Source organism: Rhinolophus sinicus, linkage group LG09 (genome assembly GCF_036562045.2).
Source record: "Rhinolophus sinicus isolate RSC01 linkage group LG09, ASM3656204v1, whole genome shotgun sequence".
NCBI classification, from domain to species: domain Eukaryota; kingdom Metazoa; phylum Chordata; class Mammalia; order Chiroptera; family Rhinolophidae; genus Rhinolophus; species Rhinolophus sinicus.
In genome coordinates this window covers 37633803-37650100 of record NC_133758.1, presented here as the reverse complement: position 1 = coordinate 37650100, position 16298 = coordinate 37633803, and the positions used below count along the sequence as shown (strand labels likewise).

At 40.7% G+C, this 16298-nt stretch overlaps 1 protein-coding gene and 1 long non-coding RNA gene across 2 annotated transcripts in view; one reads left to right on the top strand and one right to left on the bottom strand.

Annotated features, from left to right (window-relative positions):
- Positions 1–6367, bottom strand: part of KCTD1 (potassium channel tetramerization domain containing 1) — a 168480-nt gene extending 162113 nt beyond the window's left edge. Inside the window, exon 1 of the mRNA XM_074340207.1 lies at positions 6210–6367. Coding sequence (XP_074196308.1) covers positions 6210–6218 — 9 coding nt within the window. The 5' untranslated portion in view covers positions 6219–6367. The remainder of the gene's footprint in view (positions 1–6209) is intronic.
- Positions 1–16298, top strand: part of LOC141573154 (uncharacterized) — a 34937-nt gene that overhangs the window by 1231 nt on the left and 17408 nt on the right. The window lies entirely within an intron of this gene.

Here is a 16298-nt window from a genome sequence, read left to right as displayed (position 1 = left end):
AAGAAGAGAGGAGAGGATGAGTGGAAGCTGCTGGAAGGGAAGAAAAGCACTCTGTGACAAGTGCCTATGAAAAGTGCTCAGATAGTGCCCGCTGGTCATTACGAACTGGAGAGCACGGGGACAGTAGAGTGGCTAACAGTAGGTAGGGGTTAGTAGTCAGCCTGCTGGGCTAGGGTCCCTATTCTGCCACTAGCCTAGTCTTTGACTTCAGGCAAGTCACATAACCTTTCTAATGCTTAGTTCTTTCACCTGTATGCTGGGGGGTGGTTGCCTCACAGTTTGTTTTGGAAATTCACGGAGGTAATCCAGACTGGCCTCTGCTACTTGCAGCAGGGGCTAGAATTCATGCGTGTCCTTCAGAAAAAAATGCCCTTCAGTGTTGCTTGATGCTCCTTATTTGCACATTAGTTTGCCATACATACTCTTGTGTTTCCTCTCAACAATCCTATAAGGCAGATTGGAGAGATATTATCATTCCCTTATTTACAGAAGAAACGAATCCCCAGGTGACCTGGCTAAAACCAAGAGGTTTTTCCAACCAGAACCTGCCCTCAGGGCCACCCCCATGAGAACCACCAAGAAAAGCATCTTATGAATTGAATATATGTGTCAAACCCCTATGCAGAGTGATGTTCAAATTATTTCCTGCAAATAACTGAAATCCTAATATCTGGGCAGGAGCTCCAACCTGGAATTTCCTGGGAGGAGTACAACCAGAAAGGGGAAAAGCTACTAGAAAACACTCATGGCAGATTTCTTTTACTGAAATTCTTTTCCTAATAAGTTTTGATGTTGAAAGAAAAACTGAATGTCTAATTTTAGGTTATTTTGAAATGAATCAACTGTTTACCAGCCAACGTTGTTTGGGTGGTGAATAAACACTTTTACTGGGCAAAACACTATTTTCCAATGGTTATACATGTTTGTGAAGCCAGACATGGGAACGAGTTTTAGAGAAAAGAGAGTAAATGCAAAGAATGGACAAGATATTAGAAATACCAAAAACAATGTCCACTTAAGAAACATATGAACATGTTGCATTGAGACAATACTAGGCAAGGATCAGTACAGAAAGTTAGAGACATGTGTGGGACAGATGCACTAAAATCTAACTGGGAGGAAGTAGAGATGAGTATACGTAAATCAGACCAAACTTGACCATATTAAGGACCTGAAAAGTTTTTTTCAGTGACTGATTTGCAATAATTGTGCCCATTATTTGTATGTAAATGGCCTTTAAAAAAGCACGGTTGGAAAGTTAATTTTTATAGTTATTAAATACATGTTTATAATATTTTTAAGCACAGTTAATTTGCACTAAAAGGCACAGAGTTGATTTTGCCCTAGAAGGTTAAACACAGGCCTCTTCAAATGATGAATCCAATTTACTGGCATTGGATAAGTGAAATATCACGGTACAGTTCATAAACGAATAGGCATAGGAGCAGGGAGATGAGTGCCTGACACACAGTAGGTGCTCCATACGTGACTGGGGAGCAATAGAGGGATTAAAGAATGACCTTGGTTTTCCCTTGTTAACTAACTCAGTTACACAGGAAGTGAATGAGGCTTATCATTGCTCCTCATTCTGGCTACTAGAAATGAAGTGAATGGTATGAAATCTACCCAGTCTTCAGAATCCTAGTGTCCATTCGATGGAATATGTCAGAAACCTAGCCATCTACTTGACATTTCTCTCTTTCCTTATTGGCCCATAACCTTTACTATGTAAATCCTTTACTATGTTCTATCAATTTTAACTTCTACATAGATCTTGGATCCTCTTGTTTCCCCTGCCACTACCCTAACCCCAGCTATATCTCCTCTTGTCTGGAGGATTGTAATAGCCTTCCAAGGGCTATGCTTCCCTTCACTCTGGGTCTCTCTATTCATTGCCCACGGTGACACCAGAATTATCCTTTCAAAACACAAATCTGATTATGTCTCTGTTGCCCCCTCCCAACCCCACTAGCCCACCCCTTCACACAGCTCTTAGGGTTAAGACCAGGGCCCTGTCCCTGAAGCCTGCTCTCATCTCTGCCTCCTCCCTCCCTCAACTCCAGCTAGTTAACCCTTGAGTTCTTCTCCCTTTGCTATCTATGCTTCTCCCAGCTTGGCAAATGCTATAGCCTCTTCCCTTCGCCTGGAACTTATTCCCTATTCTCTCTTCTTCCCTTGCCCCTGCCTATCACCTAAATCTGTTTGTCACACTTCCTCTAGAACCCTGACCCCAGTCTTAGCCATTTTGCCCCTCTCTGATTAATGCTAACATAGTCCCAAGTTCCTTTTCCTTCAAAGCACTAACTAATCTCTGTGTGTTGTTCAACTGATTGATTAATGTCTCTCTCCCAATCTGAATCATAAACTCCAGGAGCTTGGGGACTTTGAATACTTTTTCTCATCATTGTGTCTTGGGCATCTAGCACAGTGTCTTGCATACAACGAGCACAAATAGTTATTGACTGAAGGAATGAACTTAATGAATACTGGCTTGTTATTCTGAAAGGATAATCTCTATTTTGTTTTCTCCATGATTTTCTCAAACCAAACTCATCAACAAGCACCACAGGATTTACATCTAGTGCATTTTTATGAATGAAAAGCCAGAGCACTATTACAGTGCCTAGGAAATTGAACTGTTTCTCTCTTCTGCATGAGTAAGCTATTAAAATAAGCATACACGCTTGCATCCAAAAATTTCATTTTTATTCCCAAGATGGTTCATCCTAAAGATAGAGAAAATAAAAGCTCCATTTGCTTGGGAAATTATAAATGACAGTTCCCAAGAAGGTTCAGAAATGCATTTTAAGATCCAACTAAACAAAAGCCTTGGTGAACTAAAGTATCACAAACAAACACCCTTTGAATGACTCAAAAGCAATGTAAATGAAGATATTAGCATAAAGCATCATATTTCAGAATTAGAAAACCATCACTGATTTTAGAAATGTCAAGACAAGAAAGCACTTGTGCAAGCCACTTATTGCTAAACCTAGAGCTAAATGGAAGTTTAATTTTCAGAAAGTTCTCTGATTTAATACATCTTTCACTGATTACTTCTACATTTAAAAACAGATTGCTTCGGATAAAGAATTGTATGCCAAAAGGTCCATAATGCTATTTAACAAATTGAATAATGTTTCATCATCATCTAGAAGTCTTATTGCAGTTACTTTCCTAGTACTTAGTATAATTTGTACAGTGATTATTGAATATTCTCCAAAATAATACCTCACATCAGAGTAATCTGAATGGTCAGTAAATCACTAGTACTTAAATAAGTATGAACCAAGCTATCATTGCGCACCCCTACCATGCAAGCCCTGGCAAAGAATTACAAACAAGAAAATCTTACAGCTAGAAGAGAGACCTCTAGTGTGTGTTAGAGAACTTTATATTGAGCTTCGGGCATAATTAATACAGCAAAATCACTGCAGTCATTTTGAATACTGCGGTGGGAGATTTTTTTGCCAACTATCATTCACGCTCAATTCATGTCAAAATTTCTTCCCAGCAAATGTCTAGTATTTTTGCCTAATTAGTTATTTTCTTTTCAATAAACATATTGCCTAAACCAATTAAGTTTTCTCTGTGATGTAAAGTTTTAATATTCAATGGTCACCTTTGCAACCTAATTAGTAAACATTAAATCTACTGTCATCATAACAATGCTAACACTTCTTTCCATTCAAGCAGCAGCAGGATTCCTGAGCCAAATTGTTGCTGTTAGTAAGCAGTTTCCTGAACACCAGCCCCTCACTGTAAGCCAAATGCCACACAAATATAAACAGGAGGAATAGATCGGCACATTGCCCATTATCCAGGAGACAAATGGATCCATTACTATTTCAAATTCACCAAGTAGGTTAGTTATTAGTTTCCACAGACTCCCATATATGCAGGTAAATTCCTTGATGTAAAATCAGACTTAATGAATCATTCTATGGCATCAGCCTCAGCCTTTAAAAATCCTTTATTTTCTCCCTTTTCACATTAAAAACACATTTGAGATACACATAGAAAATGTTTCTCTAAAAAACACACACATACACACCAAACAGGAGGTCTCTTAAGGAGTCTACTGCTGAGAAGGTAAAAGCATTTTGCTCATTTTTAATTTGCTAAAACAATCCAAGCATGCTTGGTACCCAGAGGGTATTCTCAAATAAACTTGTATCTCTAGCTGCCAGCTTAGTTGATTGAAAACAGAAGGCAAACGTTTCTTAAAGAATGAGTATGTTAAACTGTTATGTCTCTCCCAGTTCCACCAAGGTTGGATACACACACACACACACACACACACACACACACGCACACGAGTCAAGGATTTGCTTGAAAGCAGCCAGTTCTATGATCTAAAAGGTAATGCAGCAGTTGTACCAAATTACTTCTGCCTACTGAGGAGCGCCCCTTAGCCAGTGCCACGGGCATAGGGACACTTCCTGCGTGCTGTTCTCCACGCACAAAGCCGATAGCCCCATTTCCAACTTTGCTAACTTAGTTGGCTCCCGCCCAGCCGGCCCCCGAAGTACAGTCACGGTGAAAATGTTTCGATACTAGAAAATAATTTCCACGACAGTGCAAGTGTTCGAAAGCACAAAGGCAGACACTGCCGACCCGCGCTAGCTAGGAAGTTGCGGTACTGCGGCCGCTGTGCTGAGTACGCGTCCAGGTAAGGGAGTCCTGCACCATAGGTCTGTTTTCCTCTTCCTGAATGTTTTGGGGGATCCACCGCACTTTTAACGCGAATTCACCAGAACGCGTTCCTCCACCCCACCCCGTTCTTTTTCCAGGAGGCGCGGACTCTTTTATTTTCCAGCCAGGTCTCTCTTGGGGGGCGAGAGATGAAGCACATTTCACGTTTCAACAGAGGGGCGGCGGGGGTGGGGGTAGGGGTAGGAAAGAAGTCCGAAAGGAGCCAACTGCATCCCTCCCGCCCACCTCTGTGCCCCAAACGCTGGTTCAGACGGCAAAGACGGGAGGTGGCCAGGAAACTCTGTCCCTTTAAGGGAACCTCGACCGCCAGAAGGGGAGGGAAGGATGCGGGCTCTGGACTCGGCGCTGCAGGCACCGCGGAGTGGAGGCGAGCGCAGCAAAGCCACAGCCATTACCTGCAGCGCTCACATCCTTCCCTCACCCTTCTGCCCCCTCCCCCGTCCCCGCCTCCCAAGGAGACTTCTAATCCGGAGCATGTGCCGTGCCCTTTATCTGGGAAGGAGGTGGGGAGGAAGAGGAATGAGAGCTTTTAAAAAATAAATGAAACGTTGGCACCCAAGGTGGGGGCTGGAAAAGGGAGGGAGTAGTGGGAGGGGGCTTTAAAGGCGCCCGGGTGGGCGAGGCGGCGAATCCGGATCAGCCCGGCCGGAGACGGACGGCGGACAGAGCTGGGCACCCGCTGCCGCTCACAAAGGGGAGCGGCACGGTCCCGCCCCAGCAAAAGGGGAAGAAAAAACCGCCCCGGGGCCCAATCCGCTCCGCAGCCACAATGGCGTCTTTCACGGGGTGTCCGGGGGCGCCACCGAGGCTGCCTGCGAGGAGGGGGCGGTGGTTCCCTACCCCCCTCCGGCAGGACCGGAGCCCCAGGGGCCGGTGCGCTCGGGTGAGGGCGCTCCAGCCAGCTGCGGCTGCAGGTCAGGGCCCGCGGCGCTGGGAGGCTCCCGACGGGGCTGGTTTGCAGACGCCGAGCTCCGCGTGGGGGAAGAAAGGGACGCGCGCGGTTCGGGCGAGAAGGGAGGGGTGAGGGGAGGGCGGGGGGAGAGCCGCTGCAAAGCTGCCGCCCGGGAGGCTGGCGCGCGAGCGGCGGGCGGGCGGCGTTGGCACAGGTTCCGAGAGCCGCGGCGGCTCCGCTCCGAGATCCGGAACCGGGCCCCGAGTTCCGGAAGCCCGGCCCCGGCCACGGCGCGCCGGCTGCCGGCCCCCGGCTCCCGCCGGCCGCGCCCGCTCCTTCTGCCCGCTCCGCCCCGCTCGCGCCCGCTCCCACTCGAAGAAGGAAGCCGAGAACCGGCAGAAGCAGCCCCGGAGGAGGAGGCGGCGGCCGCTGCCCTGCCTCCGGTCCCAGCCGATCCCGAACCGCCGCGGCGGGCTGTGTGTGTGCGAGTGTGCCGCGCTCTCGCCCCATGCCTGGCACATGCGTAAAAGCGAGTTGCGCCCAAAGTCCCAGCCATACCCTCCTTAGCAAATAATAACAAACCCAAACCGTCAGATCTTACCTGAAACATTGAAGCACAAAGTCTCTCTCCAAGTCCCCTTTTCCTTTTCCTCTCCCCCCTTTTCCGATTTCTCTCCCAGCGATCTGCTCGGCTCGCCACACCAGAGAGAAATGCAATAGCTTGGCTAAGGTAGACAGAACAAAATACAGAGAAGAGTTGCTCCAGGGCTTTGAAACCCCTCAAGGCAAGGATCAGGATACAATTAGCTCATGCCTCTACCTCCAGTCTAAATCAATCTCCAAAATAAAACTTAAATCAAATTAACATCACAGGGCACACAATTGATCTCCTTCAAAAATAAAGGTCTACCCATACGTATAAATATACATATAGGAAATTTTTTTCCAGATTTTTTTTGGTGGAAAAACAGTCTTATTCCAGCCTCCAACTTGCTTTTTACTCTCCTCTTGCACAGAAAAGCTGATTTTAATCGTTGTGATTAGTTTTGATGTAACGTTTCCGCGGGCGATTTCTGCAAATGGATGGAGTGTTTCTTTGCCAAAAGAGGGAAAAGCAGCAGATGATGATAATTATAAGGATTGTTGGTTGTTTCTTTTTATTTGTGTTTAGAGCTCTCTCTTCACTTTCTCAAGTTGACCTGACATTGCTGCTACACTAAGGTCGCGCAACTTGTTGAGGAGAATCACCGCCCTGTCTGATCAAAGGATAGGTGATAATTTGGCAATAGAACAGCACATTTTTGGTTCTTTTGGCGACATAACGTCCCAAATGACGTGGATAAAAATAAGCACATGCAGTCTGCTTTGCCCCAATCAAGTCTGAATCAGCGCCTGGGGGTGATACACAAACTCATTTCAAATGTTCAACCATGCAGAATTGCAAAAAGATTGAAGGAGTTACACTGCCTTTTTTTTTAATAGCTAAATTAAAAGAAAACAAAACCTACATTGGGTGCAGCCAAGGACCTACCATTTAGGTTTATTTAATCAACCTTCTGAACATACCTCCCCTGCTCCCTTTTCTTTGCTTCTCTCCACCTGGTATCTTTTACAGGGAGGTTTGTATAATTCCATTATTTGACGGAAGTGCTCAACAGAGCCAAAGAGACTCTAACATAAACACATTTCCCCCGACTGCTACTCCAGTTCTGACCTCCCCCACTCCTCATCACTTCAGCTTTCTCTCTAGGTCTTTGTTCAAAGAGATTGTGCCTGAGTCAGTTGTTATCTTAATTCTTTTTAGTTAGAGTGGGATATTTGGTTGTAACTCAAGGGTCACCTCCCATTAGTGTTATATCCTTGCAGGATACTTTTTGAAATGGTATGTTTTTTGAGCATTTCACAGTTCATTAATTCAAAGACTTCGCTGACATTTCTTCTGGAGAAGACCAGGCTGTAAGGCCGAGGATACTAAAAAAAGAAATCAAGAAAGAAACAAAACATCTAAATAGAACCAGACATATCCTGTGAATACCTGCAATTGGCAGCATTTCATAGGAGGTATTTTTTTAACCATCATTTTACCTTAAAGATAAGCAACTTCCGTAATACCAGCAGAAAAGGGAAGAACCAAGCTTTTTAAAACATATAGTCAATCAGATCAGTGCTATGATGGCATAAGAAACTAATGTCATAATGAGAATCAGGGGTGTTGGTAGATTTTTTAAAAAACATAAGTTCATGTGACAAACGTATCTGGTTTGAAAAGATCAGTCTTCTATAAGAAGAAAAAAGAATGGCTTATAAAACAGCACAAAACAAAATCATGTTTTTCTTTGCACATTCTCCCCCCACACACAAGATAGATATATCCTTTGATCTGCTAAAAAATGTTTTTAAATATCTAGAAAACTCCAGATTCAATTGAATAAAAACTTTGTTCTTGCCCCCAAATTGCACTAAATGTTAATATATTAGGGTGAGAAGAAAAGAGACCATGGACGATAACATCCTCAATTATTGATATGACTTAATACGTGGAAGGTGTGGCCTACAGTGATTTTTAATCAAAGTCTGGGGAACATTGAATCATGTTAGAACTGAAAAGATCCTTTGTGAGCATCCAGTCTTTCCCATTATGTTACAGATCAGGAAACCAAAGCAGCTTGCCCAAAGTCACACAAGCTAGCCAATGACAGGGCCAAGACTAGGCCACAAGAGGCAGGATGAGAAGAAAGTTGAGTGGTGTCCCCTGAAGACATTCACCCTGAGAAACTTTGCACAGCATTCTAAATTGTGCTGACATGACTTAAAAACCATATGTTTGGAATTCCCTTTCTGGAATTGTCCTAGAAACCTGTTAGCACATTATTTTAAATGGCAGCAAATCCTTGTCCTTTGATGTTTAACTTTTGCCCCCCCCCCAAAAAAAAAAAAAAAATCAGGTCTGGGAATAAGTGAATGATGAAGATGGCTTATGCTATTTAGAATCAAAAAAGGACATATGACTAAAAACATTGAGGCCAGTTTTCTTATTAGTTCTTAAATGGACTAAAGACAATTCTCAAAAATGTTGTAAGCAACAGAATTGCCAGGACTTTGCTTTCCAAGATAACTGCACTGAAAGGAATAATATTCATTTGAACAAATTAAGTTCTGAAATGTTCATTTTTAAGATGTTTTAATACTTTGGAATGGCATCACTTACAAAAGGATGCTCTTTTTAAGCTTCAGGTTATTGAGATTTTAAAGTGATCCAACCTATTCAGTTGATCAGTAAATCTGTGGTAATCTCATTGGCAAATACACTGCAAAGTAAGGTCTCCTTTTGTTGTGGTGAGGATCTTAATTTTCTTTTAGTTTGAAAGAGACCCAAAGTTGAGACTGTGGGGACTCAGAGTGAAAAACTTGTTTTGTACCATGCAATACGAAGAGATGAATAAACTTCACGACCTTCAGATAAAGGATGATGGTTAACTCATTTTAAAATTTAAAATAGATTTCTAATGAAATGGCATGTGAGAAGCAGGGTGCATATCTTGCCAAGTACAAGATACAAACTTACCAACTTGACTTCAATCAGCCCCTGCAGTCATAAAATTACCCAGAAGTACTTTTTATCTAATTAATACCTGTGCAAGTGAAGTTGTGCATTTTGTGATTTCTACAGTGCTTTTTTTGCCAACCATAAAGAAGTTGGAGAAAAGAGTATATTAAACACCCTTCTAAAAAAAAATCCTTCTACCCTCCTTTTTTAATAAATAGTGGAAGTGAGATCAGCAGCCTGAAAACCATTAGCAACATGGAAGACAATGGCAATAAAACTGCCAGCTAGAAAACAATCAGAAAGAAAGCACAGACCTCTGTTGCCATCTTCCAGAGTCTCGCTATCAAAATGCAGTCTACCGCTTTTTAAAGGCATAAAAACAATGATAGGATACTTTAAATTGAAACCAGGAGCTTGATGGGGAAAGGTTTAGCACTGTGACTGTTGAGGAAGAGAAAATGGGATGTTCTTTAAGGGGAGCAGCAGCCCTTTCTAATGTTAACGGGACAGCTCATGTCCTTGCGTTGTAGTCATTGAACCCTCAAATTACAAGTTCTCATGGCATATCGCGGCTTTGTCCAGGGTAGCCCTGTGGTACATTCTTGGTGGCAATTTGACAAGATGTGGACGTTACTTATTGATATAAAATGTGAAATTGAAGAGCCCTTCACTGAAGAAGCCAGACACCAGATCGAAGTTAAAAATTCCACTGCACTTTCCATCAGGAAGGAGACAGAAACCTCAGTGCTTGAGTTCAACCTGGATATGAGTGGCTGTCATTAGCTCCTGCAAGGCTGCCACTCTTTTCTCCCTATATGTCACTAAATGACAGTGTTTCTATCACTGCTCCAGCAGGATCCACCTATAACTACCATGAGAGGCCCTGCAACACAGGAAGGCAAATGATGTTGTTTTATTTTATCTTTGAGTCAGTTTTTGGGAGGAAATTACCTGTTTAATATCAACCAACCTGAAACTCCCTATAATACTCTGGAAGGTGCACATTTTTCTGGAGTGGAATAGAAGCATTAATGAGCTCAAACAGAAATGGGTTTGGGATTCCAGGAGGTTTGGCCCCACCCACCGCCTGTTTCTAATTAGTCTCTGGAAAATATATTAGTTTTCTATATCACTGTCAATGTTAAGAGTCTGTAATATCTCACTTTCTGAAAAGGTAGATCTTCTAACAGTGGCAGATCTGCTGATGGGTATCAATTTCAGCTCACCCATAATTCTGAATAGAAACAGATTCCAAGTCCTGGCACTGAAGCCCTTCATTCAGTTTGGTCTTTTATCAAAGTTTCTTCTGTAGTTGTGCAATGTGAATACTGGTTACAATCTCGCATTATAAAGCAACATAGAAGGTTGAATGCAGAAATAAAACTTAATTGTGGTGAGACACCCTGACTGCGTTTTAGATAGTCTTATTCAATAGAGAAATACATTCATTGACAAGGAAATAGATATGTGAAGAAAGAGTTGTTAAGCACCTATATTTGTTATTGGCATTTAATATTCTTTGGTGGACATTGTATATTTAGAATAAATAATTGCAAGTAGGTTTTATGACTCTAATTGAGTTACAATCATAACTCTGCATCTTAACTTCCAGTGTGACCTGATCCTTACTTTTTTTAGGCATAAAATATAAATGACAACTTCTATCTTGAAGCATTAAATTTTGAGGTTAAATGGGACAGTATGTGGAAAATATTTAGAACTGTGCCTAGCATACAATGAGTTCTCAATAAGTGATAGCAGTTATTGTCATTGTGGCTTATCATAAGGTGGTCCCTAGCAAAATGTTACTGTTTAAATTAATAGCACAGAAGAAAAATATTTATGCAGTGAGAGATACCTAATATTTTTGTGGCTGATCTTTTTTAAGGACAATAACTAAATCTCATTTTATTCTTTCCTCTAGAAATCACACAGACACCTCTTGTAAAATAATGGAGGAAATAAGATTTTTGCTGAGGTAAATTCTAGCTGTGAAAAATCATGCCTCTATGATGTTGTTTACTAGGGAACAACACTCTTTTTGTTCCTTTGAGGATCCACGATTTTTGACAAGACTGCCTCACACATATAAAACAATTAATTAAGCATTTTGTATAATGGCTTGTACAAGAAATGGGACTCAGCTAGAATTCTGCCATGAACCTCTTTTTCATAATTATTTACTGTTTGCCTTTCAGGAGTTACAGAATCAGTACAAGCAAGTGCCTTAAAAACAAAATTTAAAAAACATAATAGTTTTGAAAATCAGAAGAAATGAACTTGAAGGCTGATTCAAATCTTTAAGAAATACTCCAGTCAATCAATTATGTATTACCCAATTTTCTACATTCTCCAGTTTATGTAAAGTCTTTCCCAAGTTTTAGACCTTATCATTTTCAGATTGTTCCATGTCATCTGGTAGGTTATCCATTTTAAATGTATGAAATGGTTATTTTAAGGAAATATTTTTAATAAGATAAACATTTCATTAGATATTTTGTTCTATTTCATATTTCAGTTCCTCAATAGTAACTAGTTGGCATTGAAAGGTACTCCTATTTGCAATGTAATGCGTCTCATGCACAGCCCATCCGGCAGAGAACCACTTAGCTGTGCTTCACTGTTCTTCTGTCTGAACCAAGGCCATTCATGAGAAACCCCGTAATACAATCTAGGCCCCTCGGGGGCACCATATACATTTATGTAAGTTATCTCTTCGTGCATCCTTTGGGTGTCAGAACCTCTCAGCTTTGCTAACCATAAAATATCCGCCTTAAGCATATTACTAACTTTAAAACTCTAATGATATGGATGTCATATTTCAATTTTTAAAAAAACCTTTCCCTGCTCCACCCCTGAAAAAATCCTATGAAACTTATCCAATGAATCATCCTATGGTTAAAAACATAAGATTTACTTAAAAGAAAAAGAAACATGAACATGCTCTAGTTAAAAACAAACCCAAGAAGAAAAAATATCTGGTCAAAAAATAATAATTAAACAAGAAACAAACATATTACTCTTCAAACTGTTTTAAGTGCCACTATACACAAATTGCTACAGGAAGCAAGAATCTGTGTACTTTCTTTAAAGTTATCAAGAGAGAAAGCAGTTTCTAGAGTTTCAATGAACATAGAAGCCTGAACAGTTACAATGGGCACCAGGAGGTGGAAAGCAAATTGACAAGACTATTCAGCATGGGTGTTTAAATGATTTCAATATTGTTCTTAATAATAACATTAATGATAGTAGTGATAAAAAACAATTATGAATGATGGTAAGGAACTTCCATTGTGTAAAGACCATATGGTTATGAGAGTCAGACATGAAATTCTAAAATTCAATCCTCAATCTGTCCCTGTAAGGTTGCTTTGTAGATAATGGATATCTTAATTTTTAAAAAGAAAAAAAATATATATATCCATTGTACCAAACGAACAGTGGCTCCTGCTGAGAAAACAAAGCCTGTGTGTCTATTTCTTTTCTAGTGTTGATATCTCTAAACAAAACAAAGACTCTGAAAGAGCTTATAAGATAATGATAGTCACTCATCAGACTTTTATTTTTTGCTTCTGAAGATTTTTGATAGGTAAAGCATTATTATAATCTTATTATTCCTCGTCTTCCCAAGTGTGGGGCAAGAATTTCTCCCAGGTTTTCTCCTTACAGTGAAGTATGCTGAATGAGATTTTGGGGGGTGGGAGGGCCTAAACTTTTGGTCTGCAACAAACATATACTTTAAACATATATGTATATGTTTATATAGGAAAGAATCTAACCTGGAAAATGGTGTGTTGGTAGATACATCATTTTAGTTTCATTTACTATACCCAGGGTTTAGCTATTGCTAGTTTTTAGATTCTCTGGCCGTGTCAAAATATAGTGGGGACAAAAGGACAAAAATTGTCTGATTCCACTTATATGGAGCATCTACAGTAGGCAAATTCATAGAGATAGAAAGTGCATCAGTAGTCACTAGGGCAGGGGGAAAGGAGGGAAAGGGGAATTAGTGTTTAATAGGTACAGAGTTTCAAAATGATCTGGGGATGGATGGTGGTGATAGGTACACAACAACAGGAATGACTTCACACCACTGAACTGTATACTGAAAACTGATTAAAATGGTAAATTTTATCTTTTTTATGTTTTACCACCACCACAACAAGAAAGAAAAAAATACAATACAAATATCTAAAAAATATGGAGAGTGGATACAATATGTTAAAAACCAAAACTAAACAAGGCATCTGGTTCTCTGATCTTCTTAACTAGTGTTACATCCATAACACATGGCAAATGAGTTGCACCTGGTGGTGGCTACTTATCAAGAAGTTGGGCAGAAAACCCGACTCTGTGTTGGCCATGGCATTGCATTGAAGACCCACCTTGAGTGTGAGCTCAGACAGACCGCTTCACCATTCTGTACCCACCTCAACTAAAATGCCCCATTCATTGAAGATTCCTTCATTGTGTTATGAAAACTTGAATATTCTGAGTCAGGTCAAATTCCTGGAAATGGAAATTTCCCAGCTTTTTCGCCTTCTGTAAAAGCCTACTTAACAAAAAAATTTGGGGTGGGTGGGAGGGGCTAAACATTTGGTCTGCAACAAATAAATAATTTAAAACTTTATGTAGTAAAAAAGATATCAAAGACAAAACATCTGTGTCTGGATACTTAGAATTATGTAGGCAAAACAGCCGACTGCTTCACAATAGTTTAGATGTTCCCTATATGTTTGTCATTGTGTAGTCATGACCTTGTACCTGAGAAATGGGAAATCTAAAACATCTTATAGATTAGTAAAATAATTAAACTGAATCATTTGTCATGTGTTATGGATGTAACACTAGTTAAGGTGGGAATCAGAACTGGATGCCTTGTTTTGTTTTGCTTTTAGAATTCATGAAACTAAAAATCTATGTTTTTACTTTTTAATTCCTCTTGGGGTTTGGGTTGGGTTGGATCAACCACATATAGCCACAGCCTTAGTTTTCTTGCTTAATTTCTTGTGGCCATCTAAAGATGCTTAGATCTGTTCATTCAGCCTAAATACCACTTCCTTTGGCCTCATAGTAACTTGTTATAGATTTGTTAATGTCCTTTTATTTCTGAGAAATTGATTTTTATTTTTATTCTGGAAACAAGAAAAACCTTTAGACTTTAAAGCGTGAGAACACATCTTTTCCCTGTTTCCTTCATTTCCTATAGAAGTGTCATTCTCTGGTTTTTAAATCTGTTTAACTTAAAAACTGGTCTCTATCTACTGTTCATCTTTTATTATTTCTTGTGGTTTCGTTGGTGCTAATGGCAGAGTGGCCTATCAGAATCACATTTAGAGACATGCTTTTTCTACATTTTGATATTATTCAACTTGTCCTCCCGGAGTTGTATCTTGGGTCTCCTGGAAACTTGTCTAAGTAAAAGGGAGAGTCTTGAACAGAATGAGAAGTTTCTTCCTTGTGTTTGATCTAGAGAAAACTAAGCCTATGGTAGTAACTTAAGAAAAAAATTTAAATGGATAATGAATCAATTAAGGGACAGACTCAATTCTTTTTTTTTTTTTTTTTATACCCCATTGGGGAAGGGGAACAGGACTCCACTGGGGAACAGTGGGTACCTCCAGGACTTTTTTTTTCTATGTCAAGTTGCTGTCCCCTCAATCCCAGCCATGGAGGACGCCATTCAGCTCCAGCTGCTGTTGTTAGCTGCAGGGGTCATAGCCCACCATCCCTTGGATGGGAGTCGAACTGGCAACCTTCTGGTTGAGAGGACACGCTCCAACCAACTGAGCCATCCAGGAGCTCAGCAGCAGCTCAGCTCAAGGTGCGGTGTTCAATCTTAGTTGCAGGGGCAGCCTTGGGTGTTAGGAGCACAGAGCTCCAACCACCTGAGCCACTGGGCCGGCCCCGACAGATCCACTTCAAGCCGTCCACTTCTCTGCAGGTTTATGGGAAGGAGGATTGGGATTGTGTGGTGGAGAATGAATAAGCTTACTTCTCCCTTTCCTTCTTTGATCTCTTAAAAGTCACAAGTTCTTATGGTCATTCCCTGAAGAACTAGGAAGAGTAAATTAAGCTGATAATGTTAATCTCCATTTTTAGGCAACATATTTAATTTCAAAGCTTCTTGACATAGATTTGAGTCTATAGTTTAATCTTTGATAAATTTAACCTTAACTGGCTTTGCCACTATTCCATCTAGTCTTGTTATGATGTTTCTTCTTTTCTAACTTTCCTTATTCAGACTAAGACAATGAGAACTTATATTTGTACAATATACCAAATGCTGTCACCTCCATTACTTTATTTGATCCTCTCCACTGGGATAGTAATCCTAATTATATTGAAGATGAGGAGAGGAAAGAGTGCTCCCCCAAAGTTGCGTAGCAAGAGGAAGAGCCTTATTTTGACTCCAACACCAGTGCTCCTTCCACCAGATGAGAGCTCACATTTGTATTAATAATAACCTGTCATTTTGCCCTCAATTCTGTCTCTTCTGTATCTATCTTTGGCTTCTTAGACCAAAACCAGGCTCTTGTAGGAAGCATATATAAACTGAAATCGTGAATGAACATTTCAAATAATTTGTTCTATGTCACAATACTCTGTAAGTAAAACAAGAGAAATCAAGTCAACCAATTTTTTTTATCCATAGGGTATCCATCTCCTAGCTTGAATGATGAAACAGGAAGGTGACTTCTTCCTCCTCCTGTTCCTCCTTTTTCCTCTGTCTCTTTCTCTGAAGACTTTGACTCTTGTAGTAGTTCTGATATCATCCCCTTGTAACGCCTCCTGAGATTCTGTGATGATCTCTATACACAGAGCCTGGTTCCTGGGAAGAGTTTATATGCTCTGAAACATTCGTGGGTTAGTCTAACCTGTGTCTCAGATATATCAAATAGGTGCAGCTATCTTTGGAATCCTCAGTAAGACCATTCTGTCCTGTGGGTGAGCAGGAAAGGAGTTACTTTGCCCCAACGGAAGATAAACTATTAATGGTGCAGTTGAGCCTTTCTATTGCTCATGCCCACCCTCATTTTTATTTTTTTATTTTTTTTTGAAACAATAAAGGAGGCAGGCAGGCAGGCAAGTATCAGAAAGTATCTTCCCCATGTTGCTGTGCTGAAAAATACCCCTGTAACG